Raw genomic sequence first — 12,602 nt, forward strand, 5'->3', positions numbered from 1 at the left:
GTTTTCCCCGTGTTTGTGTGTTTTTTTTTCCACGTATTCCGATTTCCTCCGACATACCAAAGACATACTGATAGGGATCTTAGATTGTGAGCCCCACTGGGGACAGTGAGTAATGCCAATGTCTGTAAAGCTTTGCTTAATATGCAAGAGAAATAAATAAACCCCTTCAGATATCGACATTAGGCTTATTTCATCTTTGCTCCCATAAAGTCTTAAATATCATGCAGCATTTTATACACAGAAGCCCAATCGTAACAGCCATACATATGTATACTTCCTATGGTGATCCACTCACATTTTTCATAGTATTGCTGTCCATAGCTCCTGCGGATTTCATCTGGTACTTGAGACCAACGTTTATTGGTGCTCTCTTTCATCAGTTTAGCATCTGTTACTTGCGTTGAAAAGAAACCTGGTTCTATGATACAGACCTTCACACCAAATGGCTTCATCTCACGTCTATAAGATAGAAATACAGTCAGCTTGGATGACCTACAACATTTTCTTGCTTTTTTTCATGCACAAGCCAGTATTATGTGTTTTGCACCCAGCTACCATAGAGGTGGTCTCCACCTTATTGTACATCTGTGTGCCAATGTCATAGGCCCCTTTCATACGGGCGAGAATTCCGAGCGGATGCAATGCGTGAGTTGAATGCATTGCATCCGCACTGAATCCCGACCCATTAATTTCTATGGGGCTGTTCACATGAGCGGTGATTTTCACGCATCACTATATTCTAACCATGTTATAAGGGAAAATAATACAATCTACAGAACACCAATCCCAAGCCAGAACTTCTGTGAGTACCAAACGATTTTTCTCCCGCGAGTGCAAAACGCATTACAATGTTTTGCACTCGCGCCGGAAAAATCGCGCGTGTTCCCGCAACGCACCCGCACATTTTCCCGCAACGCCCGTCTGAAAGAGGCCATAGAGGCATTGTTTTTTTTTCTGTGGGATTCTTTACAAATTATCTCCTTTAGGAAGGAATATCTGTTTCATATGAAATCCAAAAGAGCATGGTATGGGACAAAAGCAGCCTTTGCAGTTCCACAATTCCTGCTGACAGACTCCTGAAGATGGCTCTGTTGTAGGAATCAACTCTAACCATTATATGACTAGAAATTACTGGCAGAAACACAGCTGATCACACAATCATCTGTGTTTTTGTCCAGCAGGACAGGGGGCCGCAAAGCTTGGCTCTGGGGGCCGCGGGTTGTGCACCCCTGCTATTGGATATATAACCAGGAGCATGTCTCTGCTGTGAAAGATAATATTTAAAACGTAGCTTTTAATTAGTGGAGATAAAATACAAGGCCCAAAATAAACAAAACATCTTTTTGAAATAAAAAATATACAAAAGAGGAACGGCCTTACTGGATCTAGTAGAATCTGTCTACCATGTAAAAAATCACTCCAGGTGGGATCAGGAAGAGAAGATCTGGCTGCCCCTAGTAATATGTAAATGCCCTACACCTGATCTGGTTGTCCAGGTGGGCGGAGTGACCGCTCTATTGGGAGTGATCCCCCTGGAATTTTTCTACTCACTGCTTAGCGCAGGGCCCTGAATACAGTCCTATAATTAGGACATAGCCCACCGCATCAGCTACACATATGCACTCCTGGATCAGGACATTTTGGACATTTCACTTCTAGGACTGCTAATGAAAGCAGTGTTTGGGAGCAATGGTGGAGAATTTACCACTTGTTTCTGTTTTTTGATATGCTATTATTTTATTAACAGCTGGATAACTCCTTCAGTTATTAAAATAACAAGAGAGACGTGTGTGTCAATCACAAAAATACAAGGCCTCCTTCAAACGAGCGATACGGATTGTCTAGATCTGTTCAGGAAAAAAACTGATGGTTTTGCATGCAAGTTCAATCAGTTTTTTTCTGATTGCGTTCAGTGTGTAAGTTTTTTCCACCTGGATTATATCTGCACACGCACGTGAAAAAAACTGAACAATACCACTCAACAACCAGATGCCTTCCATTTTTCATGCAATCCCCATTCACTTCTATAGAGCTAGGGCTATGTGAAAAATGCACAATATAGAACATGTTGCAATTTTTACTGAACGCAGAGATGATGTGTGAAAAACAACGCTCATGTACATACACGCACCACATCCGGATGGAAAATGTGTTTGTGTGAAAGAGGCCCGAGAGAATCTATGACAAAATTTTTTTGCATGCTGCACTACATTCCATATTATACATAACTGCTTAGCCAATCAGTAGCCACAGCAGTGACCCGCCTGAGCTAGTAATTGGATGAGCAGTTATCTCCTGTTACTTCTTGTGTGTCAAGCCCTGACCATGAACTGGAGACCAACGGGGAACTGGTAAGTGTCAGGAAAGGATTTGTGAGGTGATTATTCATTATTTAATTTAATTTATACCTTACTAAATATTTTACCCTGCAGGAAAACTCCTTTAACACTTAGAGTTCTGGAGTTCTTTTCATTTTTGCATTTGCGGGCTTGTGGGACAAGTTCTACTTTCTAATGGCACCACTTAATATTGCATACAATGTAATAAGAACCTTTAGAAAAAAGTCCAAATGGGGTGGAATTGGGAAAAAAGTGCAATTCCATCACAGTTTTATGGGTTTTGTCTCTACAGCGTTTTTATTTTTTCTTCTGTTATATTTTAATAGTTCAGGCATTTTGTAATGTGGCGATGCCTATAATCTTTGTTTTTTGTTGTTAATTTTTCAATTCAGGGGAATGAAGGGTGATTTCAATATATATATATATATATATATATATATATATACACTGCTCAAAAAAATAAAGGGAACACTTAAACAACACAATGTAACTCCAAGTCAATCACACTTCTGTGAAATCAAACTGTCCACTTAGGAAGCAACACTGAGTGACAATCAATTTCACATGCTGTTGTGCAAATGGGATAGAAAATAGGTGGAAATTATAGGCAATTAGCAAGACACCCCCAATAAAGGAGTGGTTCTGCAGGTGGTGACCACAGATTACTTCTCAGTTCCTATGCTTCCTGGCTGATGTTTTGGTCACTTTTGAATGCTGGCGGTGCTTTCACTCTAGTGGTAGCATGAGACGGAGTCTACAACCCACACAAGTGGCTCAGGTAGTGCAGCTTATCCAGGATGGCACATCAATGCGAGCTGTGGCAAGAAGGTTTGCTGTGTCTGTCAGCGTAGTGTCCAGAGCATGGAGGCGCTACCAGGAGACAGGCCAGTACATCAGGAGACGTGGAGGAGGCCATAGGAGGCCAACAACCCAGCAGCAGGACCGCTACCTCCGCCTTTGTGCAAGGAGGAACAGGAGGAGCACTGCCAGAGCCCTGCAAAATGACCTCCAGCAGGCCACAAATGTGCATGTGTCTGCTCAAACGGTCAGAAACAGACTCCATGAGGGTGATATGAGGGCCCGGCGTCCACAGGTGGGGGTTGTGCTTACAGCCCAACACCGTGCAGGACGTTTGGCATTTGCCAGAGAACACCAAGATTGGCAAATTCGCCACTGGCGCCCTGTGCTCTTCACAGATGAAAGCAGGTTCACACTGAGCACATGTGACAGACGTGACAGAGTCTGGAGACGCCATGGAGAATGTTCTGCTGCTTGCAACATCCTCCAGCATGACCGGTTTGGCATTGGGTCAGTAATGGTGTGGGGTGGCATTTCTTTGGAGGGCCGCACAGCCCTCCATGTGCTCGCCAGAGGTAGCCTGACTGCCATTAGGTACCAAGATGAGATCCTCAGACCCCTTGTGAGACCATATGCTGGTGCGGTTGGCCCTGGGTTCCTCCTAATGCAAGACAATGCTAGAGCTCATGTGGCTGGAGTGTGTCAGCAGTTCCTGCAAGACGAAGGCATTGATGCTATGGACTGGCCCGCCCGTTCCCCAGACCTGAATCCAATTGAGCACATCTGGGACATCATGTCTCGCTCTATCCACCAACGTCACGTTGCACCACAGACTGTCCAGGAGTTGGCAGATGCTTTAGTCCAGGTCTGGGAGGAGATCCCTCAGGAGACCATCCGCCACCTCATCAGGAGCATGCACAGGCGTAGTAGAGAGATCATACAGGCATGTGGAGGCCACACACACTACTGAGCCTCATTTTGACTTGTTTTAAGGATATTACATCAAAGTTGGATCAGCCTGTAGTGTGTTTTTCCACTTTGATTTTGAGTGTGACTCCAAATCCAGACCTCCATGGGTTGAAAAATTTGATTTGCATTTTTTTATTTTTGTATGATTTTGTTGTCAGCACATTCAACTATGTAAAGAACAAAGTATTTCAGAAGAATATTTAATTAACTCAGATCTAGGATGTGTTATTTTTGTTATCCCTTTATTTTTTTGAGCAGTGTATATTTATGAGGCTCAGTAGTGTGTGTGGCCTCCACGTGTCTGTATGACCTCCCTACAACGCCTGTGCATGCTCCTGATGAGGTGGCGGACGGTCTCCTGAGGGATCTCCTCCCAGACCTGGACTAAAGAATCTGCCAACTCCTGGACAGTCTGTGGTGCAACGTGATATTGGTGTATAGAGCGAGACATGATGTCCCAGATGTGCTCAATTGGATTCAGGTCTGGGGAACGGGCGGGCCAGTCCATAGCATCAATGCCTTCGTCTTGCAGGAACTGCTGACACACTCCAGCCACATGAGCTCTAGCATTGTCTTGCATTAGGAGGAACCCAGGGCCAACCGCACCAGCATATGGTCTCACAAGGGGTCTGAGGATCTCATCTCGGTACCTAATGGAAGTCAGCCTACCTCTGGCGAGCACATGGAGGGCTGTGCGGCCCTCCAAAGAAATGCCACCCCACACCATTACTGACCCAATGCCAAACCGGTCATGCTGGAGGATGTTGCAGGCAGCAGAACGTTCTCCACGGCGTCTCCAGACTCTGTCACGTCTGTCACATGTGCTCAGTGTGAACCTGCTTTCATCTGTAAAGAGCACAGGGCGCCAGTGGCGAATTTGCCAATCTTGGTGTTCTCTGGAAAATGCCAAACGTCCTGCACGGTGTTGGGCTGTAAGAACAACCCCCACCTGTGGACGTTGGGCCCTCATATCACCCTCTTGGAGTCTGTTTCTGACCGTTTGAGCAGACACATGCACATTTGTGGCCTGCTGGAGGTCATTTTGCAGGGCTCTGGCAGTGCTCCTCCTGTTCCTCCTTGCACAAAGGCGGAGGTAGCGGTCCTGCTGCTGGGTTGTTGCCCTCCTACGGCCTCCTCCACGTCTCCTGATGTACTGGCCTGTCTCCTGGTAGCGCCTCCATGCTCTGGACACTACGCTGACAGACACAGCAAACCTTCTTGCCACAGCTCGCATTGATGTGCCATCCTGGATAAGCTGCACTACCTGAGCCACTTGTGTGGGTTGTAGACTCCGTCTCATGCTACCACTAGAGTGAAAGCACTGCCAGCATTCAAAAGTGACCAAAACATCAGCCAGGAAGCATAGGAACTGAGAAGTGGTCTGTGGTCACCACCTGCAGAACCACTCCTTTATTGGGGGTGTCTTGCTAATTGCCTATAATTTCCACCTGTTGTCTATCACATTTGCACAACAGCATGTGAAATTGATTGTCACTCAGTGTTGCTTCCTAAGTGGACAGTTTGATTTCAGAGAAGTGTGATTGACTTGGAGTTACATTGTGTTGTTTAAGTGTTCCCTTTATTTTTTTGAGCAGTGTATATTGTGGGCAGGCCCGGTGCTATAATAAGGCAGACCAAGCGGCCGCCTTAGGGCGCTGAAAAGGAGGGGGCGGAAAAATAAAACTTTTTTTTATTTTTTATTAATCACTTGCATGCCGCCGGCCTCCAGCGGCTGTTCTCCTCTGTGTGATGGTCCTCATATCTTCTCTCTGGGCTCCCGAGTCCTGACAGTTGTTTGAGGACCTTTCCCACTCTGCCAATCAGTGGGCGCAGCTGTGTCACGTGTCAGGGCAGTGATTTCCCGCTGAGCCACTCACTGGTCTGACACATGACACAGCTGCAGCCACTGATTGGCTGAGTGGGAAAGGTCCTCAAAGTCTTGTCGGGAGCACAGAGAGAAGATACCAGGACACAGAGGAGAAAAGAGGGGGGGGGGTGATGTCACGTGGGGGGGAGAAATGTGCCATGGAGGGGGAGAAATGTGAAATGGAGGGGGTTGAAATGTGACATGGGGGGGAGAAATGTGACACAAAGAGGGTAATGTAAAAAGCAGGGGGTGATGTGACATGGACGGGGAGAAATGTGACATGGAGGGGGAGAAATGTCACATTTCTCCCCCTCCGTGTCACATCACCCGCCTATGTCACATTTCTCCCCCTCCATGTCACATCACCCCCCTATGTCACATTTCTCCCCCTCCATGTCACATCACGCCCTTCTTTTTACATCACCCCCACCGAGTTGTGGGAAGGGGGGGGCGCCAAAATGTAGCTTCGCTTGTGTGTGCAAAAATCCTTGCACCGGCCCTGATTGTGGGGACTCGCTTTAATAGGCAGGATTAGCGGACACGGTATAGAGGCAACAAGTTTTTTGGATCAAAACAGTTCAGTGTTTTATTCACACTTTAGGCAAGTGACAAAACAAACAGGCATATTCAAACAAAAAGTCACCTTGCGGTGTTGGTGGTAATTCACACCATGCAGCAATTCTGCCTCAAAGAGTCCTTGCTGACAGCAGCACCAACCTGTTTTCACACCAAACAGGTAGCAAGCCTTCATCCAGACACCAGGCTCCCAGATCCCAACACAGAGCCTCTGCCAGACTTTGCTTCCACACTCTCCAGGATCACACTTCCCAGTATCCTACTCTCCAGGATCACACTTCTCAGGATCCTACTCTCCATCCTCTCTCACTCTGAGGTTTATTTTATTCTCAGGTGATTGTGGCACCTGGTATTGCCTCAGTCTTGGCAGCTGATGGGAAAGATATGGAAAATCCTGACGACATACACCTCCCCTGTCACTGCCTCACAATATATATATATATATAAGTATAACATCAAAAGGATGAGGCAGCACTCCAGGCATAAAGTGAAAAAATGGTGGATCTTTTATTCCCCTCTGCAACGTTTCAACCGCTCAATGCGGTCTTTCTCAAGCATACAACATAGTGTTATACAAGGGTATATATACCCCGAGAGCTTCGATGGATCCATCGCCTCAATACATTGAGACCGGGTGGTCTTAATGTTGATTTTAAGTGGAGTGTGATATGAGGTGGGCCCTTTCATTGGTCCCTCTTGATCCTCTCCTCGTTGTGCCCTGGGATATGTGAACTCTATTGGTGTCATCTACTATACAATTAATTATGATAACTGGATTTACAGTTAATTTTATCTATTTTTCTAAAATTATTTTTTGTTTTTTCTCTAGATTTCTGTCATCTATGCTCTAATGGCGCTGTTTATGGATGGCGGACGCTTTTTTCTACGTTCCTCCGTTGAGATTCTGGTGATGGAGGAGATCCATGGGGCGCAAAGTATTTTCTATACTATACATTATGATGGTCGACTGTATAGGGTTGTTCGTTTTATGAGTGGTGGTTTCTCCAATTATTTTACTCTAGAGGCCTAGGGGACGGTTTTTGGGTTTTGGGCTCTTGGGCATGGACGTGTCCCTGACCCCATACCCGTAATGGACCTGTGGTCATGGTCGTGAGAATGACAGGACCACTGGCCCTCGTTCCCCTGTTTCTCTGTATCTGTATGGCACAGACCTTGACGGTGTTCCTTTTCAGTGCCAATATACTTATATACCACGATCACTCTATTTCCTAAACCTGCATACAGTGACTGTATGGGGTGCTTATATGCTCCCTTTTGTTTGTCTCTCTGATTCTTTTTTATAATATTGTGCCCGGTGTCTCTCCCCCTCCCATTCTATTTTGGCTGCGCCGGCCCCTTTTCTCTAACTTGGGCCCGTCATTGCCTGCGATGTTTGGCTTGCGGTTGCTGTGGCAACGACGCCGGTAATGCTGACGTCGGCGGCCGGGCGGCGCTTGCCTTGCCTCGCTGGCGTGATGGAGCCCGACGCCTCCCCTGGACAGGTCACGTGATCGTCGCATTGGTCATGTGTTTGTTCACATGTCTGTGGTGAAGTCGCTGGGCTGTGTCTGTGTGGATGACGTTGTTGGGATTTCGGGCATGTGCGGTCCGATTGTGAGGACGCGGACCTTTGGCGCCTCGGTCCATGCACCGCCATGTGAGCTTTTTAATTTTATTGATTATGATCACTTTCAACACGGACACGCAGGTGATATCACATTGTAATGATGTGCCTTATTTTCACAAATTAATGCACTGCTATGTTTGTATTATGATTATCATCTCTGTATATGATGTATTTTATTATGTAAATCACTACTGATGTAACTTTCACAATATTGAGATGCTTGCTGTATTTTACACTGTTTTTTTATCCATAGAATATTTCTAATTGAATCATTGTCACTTGATTTGTTGCTATGTATTGTGGGTATATACAGTATACCCTTGTATGACACTATGTTGTATGCTTGAGAAAGACCGCATTGAGCGGTTGAAACGTTGCAGAGGGGAATAAAAGATCCACCATTTTTTCACTTTATGCCTGGAGTGCTGCCTCATCCTTTTGATGTTATACTTACCTATAGCCGTTTGAGCCTGCGGCTGTGAGGATTACTTGCACCCACATCATCGGTCTTGTGCTGCTGTGACTTTTTTTGTTTTTTTTATATATTTATATATATATATATATATATATATATATATATATATACAAACCGGATTCCAAAAAAGTTGGGACACTATACAAATCGTGAATAAAAACTGAATGCAATGATGTGGAGGTGCCAACTTCTAATATTTTATTCAGAATAGAACATAAATCACGGAACAAAAGTTTAAACTGAGAAAATGTACCATTTTAAGGGAAAAAATATGTTGAATCAGAATTTCATGGTGTCAACAAATCCCCAAAAAGTTGGGACAAGGCCATTTTCACCACTGTGTGGCATCTCCCCTTCTTCTTACAACACTCAGACGTCTGGGGACCGAGGAGACCAGTTTCTCAAGTTTAGAAATAGGAATGCTCTCCCATTCTTGTCTAATACAGGCCTCTAACTGTTCAATCATTTTGGGCCTTCTTTGTTGCACCTTCCTCTTTATGATGCGCCAAATGTTCTCTATAGGTGAAAGATCTGGACTGCAGACTGGCCATTTCAGTACCCGGATCCTTCTCCTACGCAGCCATGATGTTGTGATTGATGCAGAATGTGGTCTGGCATTATCTTGTTGAAAAATGCAGGGTCTTCCCTGAAAGAGATGACGTCTGGATGGGAGCATATGTTGTTCTAGAACCTGAATATATTTTTCTGCATTGATGGTGCCTTTCCAGACATGCAAGCTGCCCATGCCACACTCACTCATGCAACCCCATACCATCAGAGATGCAGGCTTCTGAACTGAGCGTTGATAACAACTTGGGTTGTCCTTGTCCTCTTTGGTGGATGACATGGCGTCCCAGATTTCCAAAAAGAACTTCGAATCGTGACTCGTCTGACCATAGAACAGTCTTCTATTTTGCCACACTCCATTTTAAATGATCCCTGGCCCAGTGAAAAGCTGAGCCTGAGCTTGTGGATCTTGCTTAGAAATGGCTTCTTCTTTGCACTGTAGAGTTTCAGCTGGCAACGGTGGATGGCACGGTGGATTGTGTTCACTGACAATGGTTTCTGGAAGTATTCCTGAGCCCATTCTGGGATTTCCTTTACAGTAGCATTCCTGTTTGTGGTGCAGTGTCGTTTAAGGGCCCGGAGATCACGGGCATTCAGTATGGTTTTACGGCCTTGACCCTTACGCACAGAGATTGTTCCAGATTCTCTGAATCTTCGGATGATGTTATGCACAGTTGATGATGATAGATGCAAAGTCTTTGCAATTTTTCGCTGGGTAACACCTTTCTGATATTGCTCCACTATCTTTCTGCGCAACATTGTGGGAATTGGTGATCCTCTACCCATCTTGGCTTCTGAGAGACACTGCCACTCTGAGAAGCTCTTTTTATATCCAATCATGTTGCCAATTGACCTAATTAGTGTTAATTAGTCTTCCAGCTCTTCGTTATGCTCAAATTTACTTTTTCCAGCCTCTTATTGCTACTTGTCCCAATTTTTTGGGGATTTGGTGACACCGTGAAAATCGGAATCAACGTTTTTTTCCTTTAAAATGATACATTTACTCGGATTAAACTTTTGATCTGTCATCTACATTCTATTACAAATAAAATATTGACATTTGCCATCTCCACATCATTGCATTCAGTTTTTATTCACAATTTGTTTAGTGTCCCAACTTTTTTGGAATCCGGTTTGTATATATATATATATATATATATATATATATATATATATATATATATAGAGAGAGAGAGAGAGATCTTAAATGAAACTACAATGTATGCCTAATTTGCTGCTATCCTATGGAGCCCTGCCACTTGCAGGCCTCCATTGGAACTACAGCTCTAATATGCTGGGCTTTTTCAGAGACCCAGCGCATCAGAGCAAAGGAATGGCCCTGCCAACCCGGAAGCTCACTCTTCCGAGTTTTTAGCATTAAAAACTTTCTGCAATCGGCATTATCATCAGTCACAGACATTAGCCCTGGGCCTCTGCTGCTCCATATTTAAATCCCCTCCTTCTGCCGTACATGTATGGCGCTGAGGTTAAGGTAACTTGCACATGGTGCAGGCTGTCTCACACCGAATCTGCACCAAAAACCAAGTGTTACTTGCAGTTTTGGGTGCAGATTTGATGAGGTTTTGACGCAGATCTCAACCTTCTATTGAAAAGGTTAAAATCCGTACAAAAGAACTGCACAAATAATTATTTATTTTGCTGCGGATTAAAAAATCCACAAAGCAGGGAAATTTCCACATGGAACGAAAAAGCAAAGTGTACATGAGAATTGTCTACTCTCATACATTTTCCTGGTACTGTATAACGCACGAGAGTCTGTGAATAATCTACAACGTGTGCAGGTAGGCTAATTGGGAAAATCATGCACGTGACAAACCTAAGCTTGGCAAAGAAAATCTGAAAGCAGGAAAATAAAGACAGATTGCTCACCGGAGACTATCGGAGAATGATTCCACTCCATATTTAGACATGCAGTATCCTCCTCCACAGATGGTTAATCTACCCGCAATGCTTGCAACATTCACTACACGTCCACAAGCTCTTCGAATCAAAGGCAGCATCTTAAGAGTGACATCAACAACGCCCAACAGATTCACATTCAGAATTTTTGAAAAATCTTCTTTAGTCAGCCATTCATTTGGGGCAGTTGGTACTGAAATACCAGCATTATTCACTAAACCCCAGAGACCTAGTGTAAGAAAGCAGAAAATGTGTAGCCAAAAAAGCTCATATGGAAAGTCAGTTTTTGTATCTTTTTGATTAGGTATTTGACAGAAATCATATATCTGCTTAGGAGCTTTGTAATGAATTTTTATTTCACTTGTAATGCATGGAAAATCACTGTCTGCTAATAAATAGTATATATGCATTTGCTTCCATATTTTTCATAAACTTATTAAACAACACAGAATTCCAGTCAGCACATACTGACAGCTCACAACTAGCATGAAATTCCGATTGACAAAGAAAGAAAAAAAAGTATAGCCCAGATTTACATGCAAGTACATTTTTAAAACCGTAGGTGACTTTTTTGAAATGTTTCTTGCATGTGTCACTGCATTTTGTTAAGTGACAATGGGGTAAATACAGCATTGAAAAATGCAGTTAGTACAGTCGTAGACAGGGGATTAGCTATAGGGGGTGCAGAGGTAGCAGTCACTACCCAGGTCAGGGGCCTGAGGGGGCCCAAAGACCCTTGTGCCACATAAGACACTGGTATTATAGAAAGTGCATGCAGGTCAAGTTACACCTCTGGCTGGAGGGAAGGGGTTAGGTCGATTATTTGACATGGGGGGGGGGGGGGGTGCCCTTTCAATTTTTGCCTCGCAGGCTATGTGCTTCCCTGTGCCCGGCCATAAAGCACTGAGGGAAGAGAGCGCCCAAGCTGAACTCTTGTACCAGGGCCCTGAGCCTTTAGCTACGCCCCTGGTCGTAGAGTAGCTATTTTCCATTGAAGTAGTGCTAGGAACAATGGAAACAGATTTACTAATCAAATTGATCCAGAATTCTAGTGTGCGTGGCAAGTGCCACATTTATTAGCTGTTTCAAGCATGTATCCAGACCCTGACTATGCAATTATTCTCGCTACATTAATTGTTGATCCATTTTGTTCTGCCTGCCATGGTGCCTGCAGTATCACTTCTGGTCTGGTTTCTATGGTATTCCTGAGTTCCACAAATATCTTCTATTCTGCACGTTGTTCCTAGTCTTTGTTTCCGTATGTCTGGGTTCCTGATGCTATCTTTTGCCTAAGTGCCTGTTCAGTCTCTTTGTGCTATTATGTCCTTTAGTTCCATCCAGTAGGTCAGCTGAATTCTATTCCAAAAGCCTTCTGTTGGGATTTTTTCTGGTTCCAGTTGTCAATGCAGCACTAGACTATAATACAGGCGCAAAGGTTTAAAATGAATCGCCTCCACCACCTAC

At 44.4% G+C, this 12,602-nt stretch overlaps 1 protein-coding gene across 2 annotated transcripts in view; it reads right to left on the reverse strand.

Annotated features, from left to right (window-relative positions):
* The window catches only part of LOC120996033 (retinol dehydrogenase 7-like), a 77,954-nt gene that overhangs the window by 12,578 nt on the left and 52,774 nt on the right, over positions 1 to 12,602 (reverse strand). For both annotated transcript variants that reach the window (XM_040425690.1, XM_040425691.1), the window contains exons 3-4: positions 11,109 to 11,367; positions 296 to 459 (exon numbers count right to left, since the gene is read on the reverse strand). In XM_040425690.1, coding sequence (XP_040281624.1) covers positions 296 to 459; positions 11,109 to 11,367 — 423 coding nt within the window. The remainder of the gene's footprint in view (positions 1 to 295; positions 460 to 11,108; positions 11,368 to 12,602) is intronic.

This window comes from Bufo bufo, chromosome 3 (assembly GCF_905171765.1).
Source record: "Bufo bufo chromosome 3, aBufBuf1.1, whole genome shotgun sequence".
NCBI classification, from domain to species: Eukaryota; Metazoa; Chordata; class Amphibia; order Anura; family Bufonidae; genus Bufo; species Bufo bufo.